We start from the raw sequence: 16,788 nt of genomic DNA, 5'->3' as shown, positions 1-16,788 counted from the left end.
TCTCTGTGCACTTTAAACTCTTCTGGACAAACATTGACTTTGTCTCCAAACCCTGGTCGCCTCTGAAGTTCCTCAGTCTGCTGAGCAAAAATGTCCGAAAATCAGCGTCTGTTGGTGAAAAACGCCAAACAGGTGGTTTTGATCTGCAGGAACGGAGAGAAGTTCCTGAACAAAGACGGGATGAAGAGTCTGAGCGTGATCGAAAACGGCAGTGTTGTTATTGGGAGGCAAGTCTTTAACTTTATATTAAGTAAAAATTTTACACAACTTTTTATTTATAATGCTCTTAACAGAAAATGAGCACAGAATTCTATGTTTTTAATGTTTAATGGAGAGATGGGTCGCCAGTTTAGCTCAGGCGGTAGAGCGTGTAGTCCATCAATCAAAGGTTTGGCAGATCATTCCCAGGTCGCCCTAGCCACCTGTCAACCCCGAGTGCGGCTAGTCAGCAGCCCACCCCTCCCCCAAGGGGATGGGTCAAATGCGGAGAAAGAACTTAACCATTGTGGAATAAAGTATCAATTATTGTTATTAAAAACCTGACACATCTTGGATTTTTGTTTTTTCCGTTGCACTTTGTCGCCCTCCTGTGGTTACGGTGAGTAATTACATGCAGGTTTGGTACGGTCATGAAAAGTTAGTTTTGGAAATTGAAAATGGAAATTTCTAAGTCATTGAAAAGTTTGTGAAAAACGAAATCTTTTGTAAGGTTTAGGAAAAGTGATAAAATGTTAGAATTTTGAATGCAAAAAAAATTTTTTTTAAATTGTTTAACACGTTTAAACTGTTGCATAAGTTCAACCTGAGGCTATGTTTTTTTTGTTTTTTTTAAACTTTGACAATTGAAGTATCATCAGATCGCTACAATACATATTATAACGAACAGTAACTATATAATCAACATTACCTCAAATAGCAATCACCATTGCCAAACATAACATATAAATCTAAAAAATAGAAAAAACGAATAAACATAACACACAAAAATAAAATGTAAAAAAAAACATAGATCCATCCAAAAAGTCAAATATTGGTTAGGGGTACTCATTAAGTTTGTATTTTTGAACAAAACGAAGCAATTTCAAGCCATTCTTCTTTTTCATATAGTGAAGTGATTGAAAATAAAAACAGAGCTCTTTTTGAAATGTCATAAAAAGTAGTTTGGTCTTCAAATATTTATTTTTGTGAATATAAAACTTTCCTTGCATTATCAGGACATTAAGAACCATATTTTCTGGTCTATATGATACCACCCCGAATACCTGACGCTATAGGTGATGGGAGTTTATGTTGCCGTAAAGCAGTTTGAGTTGTTCGTTTAGCGCGTGGGGCTTGCTAGCGACAAGTTGCTATCGTGAAATGCCGGAAAATGTAGCTTTAACGACGTGTGGCTTTTCAAGAATGGATATCAAGCGTGGCTACCGAAAGACCATGAAACGCGTTTTGCACCAGAATCGAGCAAAACGCAGACTTTGCTCCAAGTCCTTTGACATCAGCATGAAAGGAGCGCGGCTGCTGAGCCTCATGAAGGGAGGAAACAGCGACACCTGCCGGACGCTGCAGAAGCCAGGCGGTCAGAGAACTTTTAAAACGGGTAGTGATGGCGTTACTTTGGAAGCGCATTGCATTCAGGTAACCCTTGTGCTATCCTAGGCACTTTAACATTGGGAGTTGGGTCATCTAGACCCACTAGACCAGGGGTCGGGAACCTATGGCTCGCGAGCCATATATGGCTCTTTTGATGGTCACATGTGGCTCGCAGACAAATCTTTAATTATAGTTTTTTTTTTCATTAGACCAGTCCTTCTCGGGCGCGATGCGATGCCAGAGGCGCGCAGTAGTAGCAGTGCTTAGAGAGAGAAATCTGCGCCAGCGCTATCAGTTACTATTATCTATTAATTCACAGAGTTTGTACCAGCTGGAAACCTGTGAATTGACGTGCCTAAAACTGCGCGCTCCCGTCTCTGAGAAAGAGCGCGCAGATGCGGGGACGGGATGTGTGAGGGAGAAAGCAGAGGGTGGGGGTGAGGTGTTGTGGGGACAGCAGGTGAATCGCGCAGGGATTGTAAAAACGTAAAACCCGCTGCCCGTCACTCACTGCAGCGTGTGAGTGTGTGTTTGGCTCCATGTCTGCATGTGATCAGTCTTTGTCACATCTACAGAACATTCAGACCTAAGATCCCGTTTAAAGTCTCAACGCCTGCATGAAGCAGAAACTCACCGCGTATCAACCAGACTAGACCATCAGCAAAACTACCACGAGAAATACTCATCATTTATTAGCAACAGAATAACAATGTTATTAAAAAAGAATCCACAGACTTATTGTACTTTAAAAATGTTGAAATTAAATCAAATGCACACATTCATTTGTATATTTAGTTTTAAACAAATTGTCGCAGACTGAGTTGGATGGCTGTTGGGCCGCGTTGAAAGTTCTGGAGTTCATTGAACGCGTCAAGCAGAGCTCTGATTGGCCCTCAGTTCTGTCGGTCAGCCTGTTGTTAGGTAGTTTGGACCAATGGTGTTCAGCTATGGGCCGAATAAGGGAAATGGGAGGGCTGCAGCGGTAGCAGGTGAATATAAAGTTGGGAGAAGCGCTCTCTCTCGTCTCGGCGGGAGAGATTCAGGAGTTGCTGAATTAATTGAAGGGCGTTTGTTGCGGTCTGCAGTAATCGGAATAAAGAACCTTAAAAGAGGTTAAGTCTCCGTGCCTCAGTGTGGGGAAGGGACACTACATTATTGTATGGCTCTTTCGAAATTACATTTCAAAATATGTGGCATTTATGGCTCTCTTGGCCAAAAAGGTTCCCGACCCCTGCACTAGACAGTGCTCTGAACCTTTTTTTTCAATGGTTTGTGATCTTCACTGATGTCCATGGATTACATGAAATCTTTCCAACTAAAGTTCATCCACCGTTGTAGGGAGAACACGTTAATGTAAGGGTGGGATCATCTAAGATAGCACAAGGGTTTTAAAAACATAATAGTTTTTTCAGAATTCACTTTAACAATTTTAGGACTACGACAGTTGTAGTCCTAAAGCGAGGACCTAGGTCCTTGACACGGACACTTTAGCTTTTAGTTGCAGCTCATCTTTTAGTTGATGAGGAAGTTTGGGTAATTCTATGAAAGGTCACGGAAAACCATTGCTGAAAAAGTGTCCGAACTCCTGAACATGGCTCACTGACATGCTGCCTTTCATGAAGGTTGTTTCCTTTCGTCAGGGACGGGCTGATTAAAGCGGTGGGACCTGCAGAAACCATCAGTGCTCAATACCCAGAGTCCTCCTGTGATCATGTGATCGACGCCACAGACATGTGCGTTCTGCCAGGTGGGTATCAGCAACCCCACTTAGTTTGCCTTTTAAAGCTGGACTCCATAATGTGACACGTTAAAACACCTCAAACTGCAGAATCTGCACTTTTTTTTGTTTTTTTTAAGCTTAAACCCAGATCTGAAAACTCAAGTTGATGTTTTTGTTTCACCTGCTCAGGTGATCCTCGGAGGTTCATTTGAGGAAGGAAAATGTTTATTTCTGGGGCTCTTGTAAAACATAGAAATGATGACTGGAAGGATTTTTAATGAAATCTGGTTTTTGTAGAATTTTTGTCCCTTTTTGTTTAGTTTTACTCGCCTCCAAACAACCGTCTAGCGAATTTGTGTTTGTAAATACATATCTATACACATTTGCCCATATATAAAGCAGGAAAAAATGCTGAAAAGATAATATTGGAGATAATTTACTGTATGTTTGTAAGGATGCGTATTGCATTTAAATATCAAATATTTTAAATATGATTTGTATTTATTATTTTTTTTTTCTGCAGTTATTTTAAAAATATTATTTTCCAGTGTTTTCCAAAAAAAAACATTCTATATTTCTCTCTATCACTCGTTTTAGTTTGTTTTTCTGCATCGGTGCATACCAAAACTAACCATTCCTCCTGGACACATTGACTTTTGGAGAGTTTTTAATTGCAGATCGGCTTTAACTTTATTTTTTTAATTGACTGCGATTCGCCTCCAAATTTTTGTTTAAATCAGATTTTTTCCTGCTGCACAAACTGTAAATGAAACAAACCAGACAGTTATTGAACTTTTCCTCGGTTCTGACTAAAGTTTGAACTGTGTTCCAGGTCTGGTTGATGCTCACACTCATCCGGTCTGGGCTGGAGACCGTGTTCACGAGTTTGCGATGAAGGTAAGCCCCGCCCCTTTCAATCTTTGCAGCTTCCGTTAGTGTTGAGGTCCAGACTGTGCGGTTTGCAGCTGGCAGGAGCCTCCTACATGGACGTGCACCGGGCCGGCGGAGGGATCCATTTCACGGTTGAGCACACCCGCGCCGCCGCCGCCTCGGAGCTGCTGGACGCACTGACCCGCAGGCTGCAGCGGATGCTGCGCGCCGGAACCACGCTGGTGGAGTGTAAGAGCGGGTACGGGCTGGAGCTGCAGACCGAGGTCAAGATGTTGGAGGTGATCGAGGCGGCCAGGCGCTCGCTGCCCATCAACATCTCCTCCACCTACTGCGGAGCTCACGCCGTGCCCAAGTAAGCCCCGCCCTCTCGAGTCGCATCCCGTGAAGCGTGCGGTGTATGCGACGCTCCGCCTCTTCTCAGAGGGAGGACGGAGGCGGAGGCTACAGCAGACGTCCTGCAGGTCCAGCTGCCGCGGCTGAAGGAGCTGATGTCCGCCGGGACGCTGCAGGTCGACAACATAGACGTGTTCTGTGAGCGGGGCGTGTTCGGGCTAAGCTCCACCCACCGCATTCTGCAGGCCGGGAGGGACATGGGCCTCAACATCAACTTCCACGGGGACGAGCTCCACCCCATGAACTCCGCCCAGGTAAGCAGCGGGGGAGGGGCCGGTGAACATCTGTTTCTGTTGACGTCAGACGCTGTGTGTCAGCTGGGGGCGGAGCTCGGGGCGTTGGCCATCAGCCACTTGGAGGAGGTGACGGATGAAGGCATTGTTGCCATGGCGACGGCAAAGACGGCTGCCATCCTCCTGCCCACGACCGCCTACATTCTCCGGTAATAAGTAACACCCCCACCCCGTCTCCAAGTGCATGATGGGATCATGACCTCTGGGCTCTTCAGGCTGCCGCAGCCTCGAGCCAGAGACATGCTGGACGCCGGCGTGATCGTCGCCCTCGGGAGCGACTTCAACCCGAACGCCTTCTGCTGCTCCATGGTGAGGACGGAGACATCCCAACGTCCCCCGCCGCCCGGCCCTCACCTTCATCCTCCTCCTCTTCCTCAGCCCATCGTCATGCACTTGGCCTGCGTCAACATGAGGATGTCCATGTCTGAGGCACTGGCCGCCGCCACCATCAACGCTGCCTACGCGCTCGGCCGCGCGCACACGCACGGCTCCCTGGAGGTCAGCAAACACGGAGATCTGCTCGTCCTCAACTGCAGCAGGTAAAACTCAGATGTTTGGTTTTTATGTTAAATCAGGAGAGAATTCATCATTCTGTCAATAATTCTCCTAAGTGATCAAGATTTTACGGTTTTAAAGTCTTAATTTGACATTTTTCAAAGTTTTCTGAGATTAAAATTATTCTCCCAATTTTTTTTTCTCTCAGTGGTGTTAATGTTTTATTACAAATCCAAAACCCTCAGCTAGTCCTGGGTATTTACTAGAGCTTCTGCTGTTAGGCTTTACTCCCACCTGATCCGGTTCTCCATTTGTCATCGGACCAGAGGATCAGTCAGAACAAACCAAATTTTCTTTTTTGGAAGTTTAATGGATTCATTTCAGTTGCAGCTCCACCATGTAGAGCCAGTGGTGAACATAAAAATCTGGTTTGGTTTTATTATCCAGACAAAACCAAACTTCTTTCCGGATGATCCTGGATTATTCTTCTGGATTAATCCAGACTTCATGAATCCCTCTCCTGTGTTGCAGGTGGGAACATCTCATTTACCAGCTGGGGGGGCATCAGGAGATCCTCCGTTACGTCGTCATCAAAGGAAACATCGTCCACGACAACGACAAAACCATGCAGATGTGACAGCAGCAGCTTTTCACAGGTAAGAAGCCGAGAGGAACTCAAGACTTTCAGCTGCAGGAAACTCTTTCCTTTCTGAGTAAAAGCATGAAATACTTGAAACAATTGAAACGTGAGCTGACATTCCTGAGGTTTTTGTCAGTAAAACTATTAAGGAATTTCATTGAAAATAATTATTTAGATGCTTTTTGTCCTTAAGAAAAATTATTTTTGATCCTTAAAACGAAAATAGAAATTTTGAGCATTTAATCAAACTTTTTAATCAAACTCTTTAGCTAAAAGTTTGCAGATTTTTATTTATTTGAACAGTTTAGGTTCTTCCCTCTCATCTGTGGTTGGGATTTTGCTCTGAAAATGTTTACGTAAACGTCTAACATATAGACAACTTATTAGACCATAAAGATATCCAGTTAATGGAAAAAACAACAAGAAAACCGACTTTAATCTGACATTTATTGACCTTTAACTGAATGTAAATATGTGAACACATAAGCATGTTTAATACATGGAATCAAAGTGTAAAAAATACGTATTAGGGCTGCACAATACACTGCAAAATTATCGTTATCGCGAGATCAAGCGGTGCAATAAATGGTTATTGTGTTAAAATAAGTTCATGGCAGATTGAAATATTTAACAAATCAAATCCCTTTATGCATTTGACCAATCAGGCGGATCCCTTCGATCTTAGATGCCCGCCTCCTAAGTAGACGAGACTTAAATTATTTAAATGAAACTGTTGCAGTGAAATGACGCATTTGGTTGTTTTAACTTGTTTTTGTTCATGTATTGGGAGTTTTCCTCATGTCGTGCAGCCCTAGTACATATAAGTGTCTTCACAAACGTTACTGAGTGCATAGAAGAAGGTGACGTGGACGTGAACCCGAGTCTCTCAGGCTTCAAACTTCTTTCCTGTTCGATGGATCTGCTGGTAGAGAGTCATGGAGAAGGCCATGCCGAGCAGCTGCAGAGGGAAACCAGCAGGTCTTTAAAGTCCAGGATCCAACTGAACATCGTCTCAGACATACTTTGAAAAGCTTCATCGCGATCTTTTTTTGTGGAAGTGCTTTGTGCAGTGCTTCCCGATTGGTTGTAGACCTTGTCGATCAATCTCCTGTACAGGATGTGTTCAGTTTGCCAAATTTACTTTGAAAACAAAGATCTTTTCCTGATCATTCCAGAAATGTTCATGTCTGTCTGACAAAAGTGACTGACAGATTGATTGACAGGATCTACAACCAATCAGAATGCAATGCAATGTTAAAAAAAGATGTATGCACAATTCCCTACAAAGATCCATGAGAATAGTGACTCTACACTCTTTGACCTGCCGTAACTATTCAACCGTTGACGTGATCAACATGTCAGCCGATTCGGATGCAGAGAAAAGCAGCTTTGCACTGATATGCAACACATTTGTCAGGTAAAGTGCTGCATACGGATGCAAAGCCGCCTTCTCCGCTTCAGAATCTGCTGGAATGACATTGATCACGCCAACGGTTAATCAGTTACGGTAGTTGACAGAAAAATCAACACTAAAGCTAAAGTTGTTAAAAAAAAAAAAGCTGCTCTACACCAATGAAGACAGGAAGTGGTTTCCTGTTTCTCATGCTAGATTGATCTCATTAACTCAACAGTTGAGTGTGAATCCTACTCTGACCCAGATTATCTGATAATCTGATTATTAGACCCGTCTTAATTACACTAATGATGATGATGAAATACAGTTTCTCACCTGTATGACCAGCACGCACATGGCGATGGTTCCCAGAAGGTGTTTGTTGTCATCCAGCCACTCCTCCATCTTCTCGTAGCAGCCCTAAAAGAACAACAGCGTCTGCTGACGGTTCGGTTCTTTCCCGGCTTCTAAAGGGCGGGGAGGAGGAACCTGAACAACGTACCCGCTTCCAGAAGATGTTGGAGGCGTTCCTGCCGCAGCCGGGGTGAACCTGCTGGCAGCAGCTGTCGGGAACCACGTTCTCCTGCAGGGCGGCGTACCAGTCGTCATGCCTCACCACGCCGCAGCACATCCACTGGAGACCCACAGAGGAAAAACACTCATTTATGGTTCTCAACCATGTTCTGGATTCATAATAAGCATGTTTTCGGGAACAAAGTCTGAGCGTCTGTGTCTTTGTCTACACGCAGAAACTCTTTCTTTTGATGATGCAGCAGTATTACTTTTTTGATGGACGTATAATCTTCATACGGCGTCATTAAAAACTCAGACTCAGTCTCACTGAAGTACAGCGTTTTCTTTTTTTTCCACCACGCGTTTCCATGGTGACTCCGGAAATCGGCGATCCATTGAGAATGTCTTTATGTACCTGCTGTGCACGTGCGTTAACCCAGGGTTACCAAGTCGAGCGTAATTACGCTAACTCATATCCGGTCTTTTGGAACCGACATACCCTGAGTAAGCATGTTCAGGCGGATTTCAGCCAGAGTTCAGGGTTAAAGTCAGGCACAAAGTCCAGTTTTTCAGATACAATAAATGGTTAGAACCGGCGTTAAGGTGGACTGAACGGCCTCTGTTCCAGCTTACCTCTCCCTGAATGGCGTTCCAGGCGTCTTTCAGTCCGGCGTTGTTTTCAGTGGTGTACAGAACCAGCCCTTCTTTCAGGTCCCGCTTGGCGTTTTCACTCACCTGATGGGATGGCAGGTGCATCGTGGGATAGGTTGTGGTTTTCAAATGCAAGAAAATAAAAATAGAGGTGTACCTTATCGGTGTATACAAAAAAGAGGATGAGGAGGATCAGTTCCGCCAAGAGGATGATCAACAGAACGATGAAGAACTGAAAGGGAGAGATTGTCAGAAGAACATTCTCCCAAACTGACCTGCAGATGCATTCTGGGTATTGCGGTACACTCACACTCAGAAGAAGGCATTTGTTCTCCTTGATGGCACCCAGACAACCCAGGAAACCCGTTACCATGACGACCGTGCCCAGGGTGATGATGAGGTTTGCGGCGGACAGCGAGGGGAAGGAGGGGGACAGGGTGGCGAAGCTGCCCTGAGAAACTGACAGCCACACGCCGACCCCCAGGAGTCCACAGCCCCCCAGCTGGAACACAAGAGAACAGTGGAGTTCACGACGCACAGAGATTCCCTTATGCTGTTGATAAACGGGGTTAGATAAGGAAATGGGGAATTTGTACCCAGAAAAGCAGGTTGAAGAGGAAGAGCATGTACTTCACGCAGCAGATGCAGCCGCGCGCCATGATGAGACGAAAACAACTGAAAAACCAAAAAACATTTTCAAAAGCTGATCATCTAAACTGGTTTTATAGCAAACATGAACCAAAACACAAACATACCGCTTTAAAAAAACAAAACAGCAGCTCAGATGGTTGATCTGAAAAACACAAGCAGAAATCGGTAGGAAAATATGTTGAAAGTCCCAAAAGCCACATCTATTTTAAAGTGTCCCCCTTGGTCTTTTCATTTAATAAAAATCATAGTTTCTGCAGAGCAGCAGGAGTTGTGGGCGGGGCTGTTGGTATGGAGCAACCCGGCCCTCATTTTTCTTATACGTGGATCTTTACGTGGAAAAAGAAACCATGACTGGTGATCTAATCCCAACAGTCCTAAATTGATCTGGAGTATCGATGAGTCAGTTAGAGGGTATTTTAAAAATCTTTTTTATTCTATTTTTATTTTTTATTTTATTTCTACACAGAGATGTTAATAAAAAAAAATCCAAATGATTGAACATTTTCTGCCCATTCTCCCTAAATTCTGTTGTCTTGGATCCAATAGATTTCAAGCTTTGAGAGGAATTTACTTTGTTTTCCCCCAAAATTGAATTATTTCTATGATGACTGAGTTAGCGGTCATCATCAAGGTTACAGGGCCGCTCAAAGTGTGGCTGCTATAAATAAAGATAATAATAGAGCCATCTAACAGGTTAAAGCTACTTTATTGCACATGAACTGGTTTCTGGAATAAACATGTAAACATTTATTCCACAGGTTTAAAGATTGGATTACAGTACAGAGGATTAAATGTATATTATCACTCTGACTTGATGAAGAAAACCCAAAACAATCTTTTTCTTCACATTTTTATTTTATTTCTGAATCCTTTAATCTAATTCTCTCATTAAGGAACAAATAATTTCAAGCATAACTTTAACTTTATTTTCATAAATTAATTTTCTATAAAACAAAACTTTATCATTGATTTAGTAAATATCCACTTAACTCATAAAAGTGTTTAAAATAAATATGAAAAAGCTTAGGTTTAATGCTATTAGGACAATTTTTGGAAACTAACATTTTAACATAAATTTTTCAGAATATTTCTAATTTACTCTAAACATTTTAACAGTTTAATTAAAAGTTTGAATTGAGGAACAGCAGAATAAAATATCTATTTAACAATTATCTCGGTGAGGATACACATACTTTCATAGTGTGAGTGTATAAGACTAAGTATATTAAAAATTAAAGTTTTAGTCATACGTGTAATATATTAAGTGTTTAAATGATTTACTTCGAGTTGTAAACGCATTACAGGAGTTTGTTTTGTTACTTTTAAAATGTGATAATAAAGTTTTCTGTTTTTTGGGGGGGATTGGTTTGGTAAAATCCAAAATGACGTCATCGATCTGACCTCCCAGAATTCAGCATAAAAAAAGTTTGGGCTAAAAAGGAACAGGTACCAAAGTAAAGTTGTAATGTTATACGTGTTTAGAGACGGAAAAAACAAGTTTTTAAAGAGAAGAATCATAAACTGAGCGACGCTTCGGCGCCTCAGGTCGTGATTTTCTTCCATGCTGTACAATCATGAGCCGAGGAGGGAAAAAAAAGCTTTTTCCTACCGTTTAGCTCGCGCTCATCTTCCTGCTAACATTTCCGTCGCAGAGACCTTCACGTGCCGCTCTTCCTCTCAGCCGCTCGCGCTGTCGAAATGTTCAAGGATGTTGGAAACTGCGAAGCTGTTTTGAAGTTTCTTCGACGCGAGGAGGACGCTTTGCCTGTAGGGGCGGAGCCTAAACAAAGGGAGGCGGGAACGAGTTAGAAGAACAAACAAAACAAAAACAAAAAAGAAGTGTAAAGTCGGATGCTCACGATGAAATACTTTATGAAATGTTTAGTCCATCAAAAAAGAAAAAAAAGTGATTTAATTCTTGTAGGTTAAATGTTACTCATAATCCCTCCAGTGGTCAACCACAGAACTGCAACTACAGGATAAACGGCCTACAGAAGAAATTCTGATTCAATCTTTGTAACTTCAAGATTATAGCATATTTCAAAAAGATATTTATACTAACTAATGAAATTTAAGTAACTCTGTTGGCGACAAGCAATCATCAACATCAGACCAGCATTTTTTTCTCCACTTTTAAAACATGACTCGAAACTAATTTAGACTCAAGCATTTAGTCTTTTATGAGATTTTGCTGCTTCTACCTTTAATGTTTTTATTCCCGTATTTATTTATTTTTGTAATGTCCTCTTTGATTTTTATTTTGTGTTAAAGTACTGTATTAAAGTTAAGGCGGGGTAGAAACTGTCCCAAATAGTTTTCTTGAAGGTTCTAGTTTTTCATTCTTACAGCGGATCTAGTATTTTGTTTGTCTTTTTCAGGAACTGGTTTAGATTATTGAGACGTTTAAGTAAAGTTTTAACAATTAAGATTGATAAATTCTATTTGGAAACCACGTGACTGAAGGTTTAAGGCGAAAGGCACCACTGACATACTAGGATTTAATAATAGTTATTTACGTAAAATACTAATCAATCCGAGGTGAAGATTGCACAAAACGATCCCGTTTGTCGTAATTTCCAATGGAAAACTAGAAAATAATTCTGATACCCAAGTTTCCAAGATGAGGTCAGACATGAACTTCAAAAACGGCGGAGAGCAGAGAAAAGTAAATAATGACGGTGGCTGATAAATGTTTTAACTCACGTTATCTTAATGTTTAAATGTTTTGCTAACACATATTTAGTGCGATCTGCCTTTTCCGGTTTATGTCAGTATAAAAACTGCTGTTTATCTGTTATAGACAGTCAGGTAGTCTGACTTTTTCAATGATGAGTGTGTCTTAAAATCTTGCATTAGCATGAAATATGGAGAATCAAAACTGCCAAATAGAAACAGGAAATACATTTTCTCATTTATAAATGACGAACAAAATAAATGTACTAATTTTAAAATTATGAACATACAAAATAATAATAAAGAAGTGTATAAATGCGTATATTTCCATTTATACTCAAATTATTGTTCACATTTATTATTTATAAATGGGTACATTTATTTCTTATTTGTATTTTGCAGTTTTGGTTTTACATAATGAGGATGTTTTGCACAGTTTTCTTCCCAGCCAACAGTTTCTTCTGCTCTCCAAAATTATTGGAGGTGGTGCAGCGTCCACATCCCAAGATGTTCCTGACATCACTGAAGATGTCATCTCAGGTAACTGTATCCCTTGTGCTATCCTAGGCACTTTAGCATTGGGAGTTGGGTCATCTAGAGCAGTGTTTTTCAACCAGTGTGCCGCGGCACACTAGTGTGCCGTGGGAGATGGTCAAGTGTGCCGTGGAAAATTGCCCTAATTAATTGATCTAAAAACATTTCCCATCTCCAGGAAATCAGCTCTTTGTTCATCCAAACAGGTCCTGATAAAACACTGAGTAGTTAGGAATATGAAAGATCTTAAAATACTTTTTCTTTGTGTTTATTTGATTCTATTAAAGACATTTTAATAAGAATGACGGTACCGCGATTTTGCTGCAGCTATAACTGTTTTCTGAAAAGTCCCGCAGCTTTTACTGTCTCCACGACTCCACCAATCATTGTTGAAGGCTTAATCACATGTCATCAGTTTGACCAATCAGAAGTGGTTAAAGTCTTCACTTCCTTGTTCCAATTTAGCTCATAACTCACTAAGTTCCAACAAAAATACCAGCTAAAGCTCGTTTTTAGGGTTGTAGCTTTCCACAGAATCCGGTATCAGACCGTGGAACAAGTGAACAAAACAATGAAGCTCCGAGACGCTAGTCTTTCTGCCCTTTTGTGGCAGTTTTCACACTACATCTCCCATGATGCATTGGACAGCGCCTCAGCGTACAATGAGTCTTGAAACCACAACGAACATACAGTTTGTATGTAACTTAACTTTTATTACATCTTTTAGAAGAAACATCTGCAACTTCCTGCTTTTTCTGTCACAATTATAACAAATATGCACGTCAGATTGCCGAGGGGGGGGGGGGGGGGTGTAAATCAAAACAGACTATGAGTTTCTGCTTTTTTTTTGGGGATGCTGGTGTGCCGCGGGATTTTTGTCAAGGTTAAAGTGTGCCGTGGGTCAAAAGAGGTTGAAAAACACTGATCTATACCCACTAGACAGTGCTCTGAACCTTTTTTCTTCAATGATTTGTGATCTTCACTGGTGTCCATGGATTACATGAAATCTTTCCACCTTTATCCACCTTTGTCGTGGTAGGGAGAACACGTCAATGCAAGGGTGGGGTCACACCACACAGTGTGGTCCAGCCTGGAAGTTCTCATCAAAATGTCTGAACTTCCTGTGATCAGTGATGATATGTGAAGTTGCTCCACAGTCGACCATCTAATGCAGGGGTCGGGAACCTTTTTGGCCAAGAGAGCCATAAATGCCACATATTTTGAAATGTAATTTCGAAAGAGCCATACAATAATGTAGTGTCCTTTCCCCACACTGAGGCACGGAGACTTAACCTCTTTTAAAGTTCTTTATTCGGATTACTGCAGACCGCAACAAACGCCCTTCAATTAATTCAGCAACTCCTGAATCTCTCCCGCCGACACGAGAGCGCTTCTCCCAACTTTATATTCCCCTGCTACCGCTGCAGCCCTCCCATTTCCCTTATTCGGCCCATAGCTGAACCCCATTGGTCCAAACTACCTAACAACCACCTGAGCGACAGAACTGAGAGCCAATCAGATCTCTGCTTGACGCGTTCAATGAACTCCAGAACTTTTAACGCGGCCCAACAGCCATCCAACTCAGTCCGCGACAATTTGTTTAAAACTAAATATACAAATGAATGTGTGCATTTGATTTAATTTCAACATTTTTAAAGTACAATAAGTCAGTGGATTCTTTTTAATAACATTGTTATTCTGTTGCTGATAAATGATGAGTATTTCTCGTGGTAGTTTTGCTGATGGTCTAGTCTGGTTGATACGTGGTGAGTTTCTGCTTCGTTCAGGCGTTGAGACTTTAAACGTGATCGTAGGTCTGAATGTTCTGTAGATGTGACAAAGACTGCTCACATGCAGACGGGGAGCCAAACACACACTCACACGCTGCAGTGAGTGACGGGCATTGGGTTTTAGGTTTTTACAATCCCTGCGCGATTCACCTGCTGCCTGTCCCCACAACACCTCAGCCCCACCCTCTGCTTTCTCCCTCACACATCCCGTCCCCGCATCTGCGCGCTCTTTCTCAGAGACGGGAGCGCGCAGTTTTAGGCACGTCAATTCAAAGGTTTCCGGCTGGTACAAACTCTGTGAAATTATAGATAATAGTAACTGATAGCGCTGGCGCAGATTTCTCTCTCTAAGCACTGCTACTACTGCGCGCCTCTGGCATCGCATCGCCCCCGAGAAGGACTGGTCTAATGAAAAAAAAAACTATAATTAAAGATTTGTCTGCGAGCCACATGTGACCATCAAAAGAGCCATATATGGCTCGCGAGCCATAGGTTCCCGACCCCTGATCTAATGTCTGCTCCCTCGCTCACTCGGAAAGCGAACTCCTTCTCCTGGTTTATCGTCTCGCTGCAGACTCTGTCTGCGCTGTCTGCGTCTGCAGGTGCTGTCCTGGTGCGTGCTGCTTTTGCACAAGCTGCACCACAGTTTGCGCTGGCAGGTTCTGGCCAGGTGTCCCTACAGGCCGCATCTGAAGCATACAAAGTCTTTTGTCGCCTTCTCTGCTCCTCGCTCACCTGGGCTGGCAGGTCTCCCTCTGGTGCACGCGGGCATTCATCACGTTGTCACCTGCTGCGGTCGGGCGCATGTTTTCAGTGTCTTCACAGCTCCGTAGCTTTGTTTTAAACTTTGTAAAAGACATGGTCTCATCCTGTTGTGTCACGTGGATTGCAAATGGTTGGACTGACTCAGGTGGCCCCTTCAGGACCATGGCAACCAGCAGACCATCGCTCAGGGTTTCACCGGCGTTTCTCAAGGCAGTGATCGCTGTCTCAGCGCCGATTATATATTCTGTCACGCTTTCATTGTCCGGCTTTTTTAGTGAAGTCAGTTCAGTATAAAGACTGATGATATGAGGCTTTCCTTTATTTTGGTAGGTTTTTCTCAGGATCTGTAGCGCCTTGCGGCCGTCATCTGCTGCCTCACGCATCACCAGCGGCAGGCTCTTGTCATCATGACATCATGTTCTCACTAGTCCGTCAGCTTCACATTTGGTTAAAAACATATTGTCATTCCAAAGCATATCATACGTTCATAATTTCACAACTTTTTACAATAGACCATGCCTCTTCAAATCAGACGGTTTACCCTAACAATAGTGGTTCCCGTCTTCTCAGCATGAACATTGATTTCCCCCTCCGTTCTTTCAAAACCATTCCCAGCTGACGGTTGAACCAGGTCACCCACACCCCTGATACATCATTCTAATTCTCTGCCATACAGCATCACATACCAGATCGCATCACCAATAGACATTCAAATCATTTGCATTTATATCCACGTGCCTCGCATGTTAGATGTCTCCGACCAATTCACACATCAGTCACAAAACCCATGACATGCACACATCAGATTGTACCCACAACCATGAAAATGGCTCTTTTAAATGTCAGATCACTTTTAAATAAGTCTTTTATCATTAATGATCTGATTTTAGACCCTGATTTAACCTGTTTGTTTTTAACTGAAACCTGGCTTGGCACTGATGCACCAGCTATTCTCACTGAGGCTTCTCCACCTAATTTTAACTTTTTATTTTCAATCAGGGGGGGAAAGAAAGGTGGAGGTACAGCATTGATTGCTCTTAAAACAATATCATCTGAAAATGTTTTATTTAGTAAATATTGTTCATTTGAGCATCATGCTTTTCTTTTTGGAGACCCACCTGTTTTAACTGTCACAGTAAACAGACCACCAACCCCTCCTTCCTGTTTTATCGAAGACTTTTCTGAATTTTTATCATCTCTTCATATTAGGTACAATAGGATTTTAATTACTGGTGATTTTAATTTGCATGTTGATAATCATGATGATATCTATGCCTATGAGTTTTTAAATCTTCTAAACAGCATGGATTTTCAGCAGCATGTCACACAGCCAACTCACTACAGAGGACACACCCTGGACCTGGTCATTACCTACGGCCTGTCTGCTGGTGTGTCCTCTGTTGTTGACTTGGCCATATCAGACCATTATTGTGTGTTTTAATGTCACCTGTGAAATCCAGCAAGAAGCATCAGTGGGAACTGTGAGGAAACGGTATTTAACTCCTGAAGTGGCTGCAAGTTTTATTGATGTTTTTAAGCAAACTCCTGCTCAGATTTTACCTGCACCCTGTGATTTTATTGTTGATCATTTTAATAACAGACTTCGGTCTTCCATAGATGCAGTGGCTCCACTCAAAACAAAAACATTAAGAGCCACTCCTAAAATGCCATGGAAGACTGACGACATTAAGGGTCTGAAGCAGAACTGCAGGAGAGCAGAGAGGAAATACAGGAAGACGAAATTAATAATTCACAAAGACATTTTAAAAGAACAACTCAAAATCTACAATAACTCAGTT

At 42.2% G+C, this 16,788-nt stretch overlaps 3 protein-coding genes across 10 annotated transcripts in view; 2 read left to right on the top strand and 1 right to left on the bottom strand.

The window, feature by feature from the left end:
* Nucleotides 1-16,788, top strand: part of LOC101170385 (methionine aminopeptidase 2) — a 100,342-nt gene that overhangs the window by 71,833 nt on the left and 11,721 nt on the right. The gene's annotated exons all lie outside the window — the stretch shown is intronic.
* Nucleotides 13-8,257, top strand: amdhd1 (amidohydrolase domain containing 1). Of its 7 annotated transcripts, XM_004083211.4 has the most exons (10): nucleotides 16-227; nucleotides 3,228-3,334; nucleotides 4,140-4,204; nucleotides 4,273-4,550; nucleotides 4,620-4,845; nucleotides 4,909-5,033; nucleotides 5,100-5,193; nucleotides 5,263-5,423; nucleotides 5,911-6,035; nucleotides 7,886-8,257. In XM_004083211.4, the coding sequence occupies exons 1-9, from the start codon at nucleotides 91-93 to the stop codon at nucleotides 6,014-6,016; spliced, it is 1,299 nt and encodes a 432-aa protein (XP_004083259.1). In that variant the 5' UTR covers nucleotides 16-90; the 3' UTR covers nucleotides 6,017-6,035; nucleotides 7,886-8,257. The 7 variants fall into 7 exon arrangements, with proteins under 7 accessions (XP_023808116.1, XP_011489587.1, XP_011489588.1 ...); XM_011491285.4 differs by having other exon boundaries at nucleotides 14-227; nucleotides 5,100-5,423; XM_011491286.4 differs by having other exon boundaries at nucleotides 15-227; nucleotides 4,620-5,033.
* Nucleotides 6,448-11,020, bottom strand: LOC101169895 (tetraspanin-9). Of its 2 annotated transcripts, XM_004083212.5 has the most exons (9): nucleotides 10,837-11,020; nucleotides 9,332-9,369; nucleotides 9,173-9,251; nucleotides 8,887-9,078; nucleotides 8,734-8,808; nucleotides 8,559-8,660; nucleotides 7,915-8,046; nucleotides 7,749-7,832; nucleotides 6,448-6,977 (listed from the first exon to the last, which is right to left on the bottom strand). In XM_004083212.5, exons 3-9 carry the CDS (start codon nucleotides 9,233-9,235, stop codon nucleotides 6,906-6,908), a joined length of 720 nt encoding a protein of 239 aa, XP_004083260.1. In that variant the 5' UTR covers nucleotides 9,236-9,251; nucleotides 9,332-9,369; nucleotides 10,837-11,020; the 3' UTR covers nucleotides 6,448-6,905. The 2 variants fall into 2 exon arrangements, with proteins under 2 accessions (XP_004083260.1, XP_011489590.1); XM_011491288.4 differs by lacking the exon at nucleotides 9,332-9,369 and having other exon boundaries at nucleotides 10,837-11,014.

This window comes from Oryzias latipes, chromosome 23, assembly GCF_053564925.1.
Source record: "Oryzias latipes strain Hd-rR chromosome 23, Olatipes_Hd-rR_3.1".
NCBI lineage: Eukaryota > Metazoa > Chordata > Actinopteri > Beloniformes > Adrianichthyidae > Oryzias > Oryzias latipes.
The sequence above is the reverse complement of the archived record's forward strand: the minus strand, read 5'-3'. Positions and strand labels throughout refer to the sequence as shown.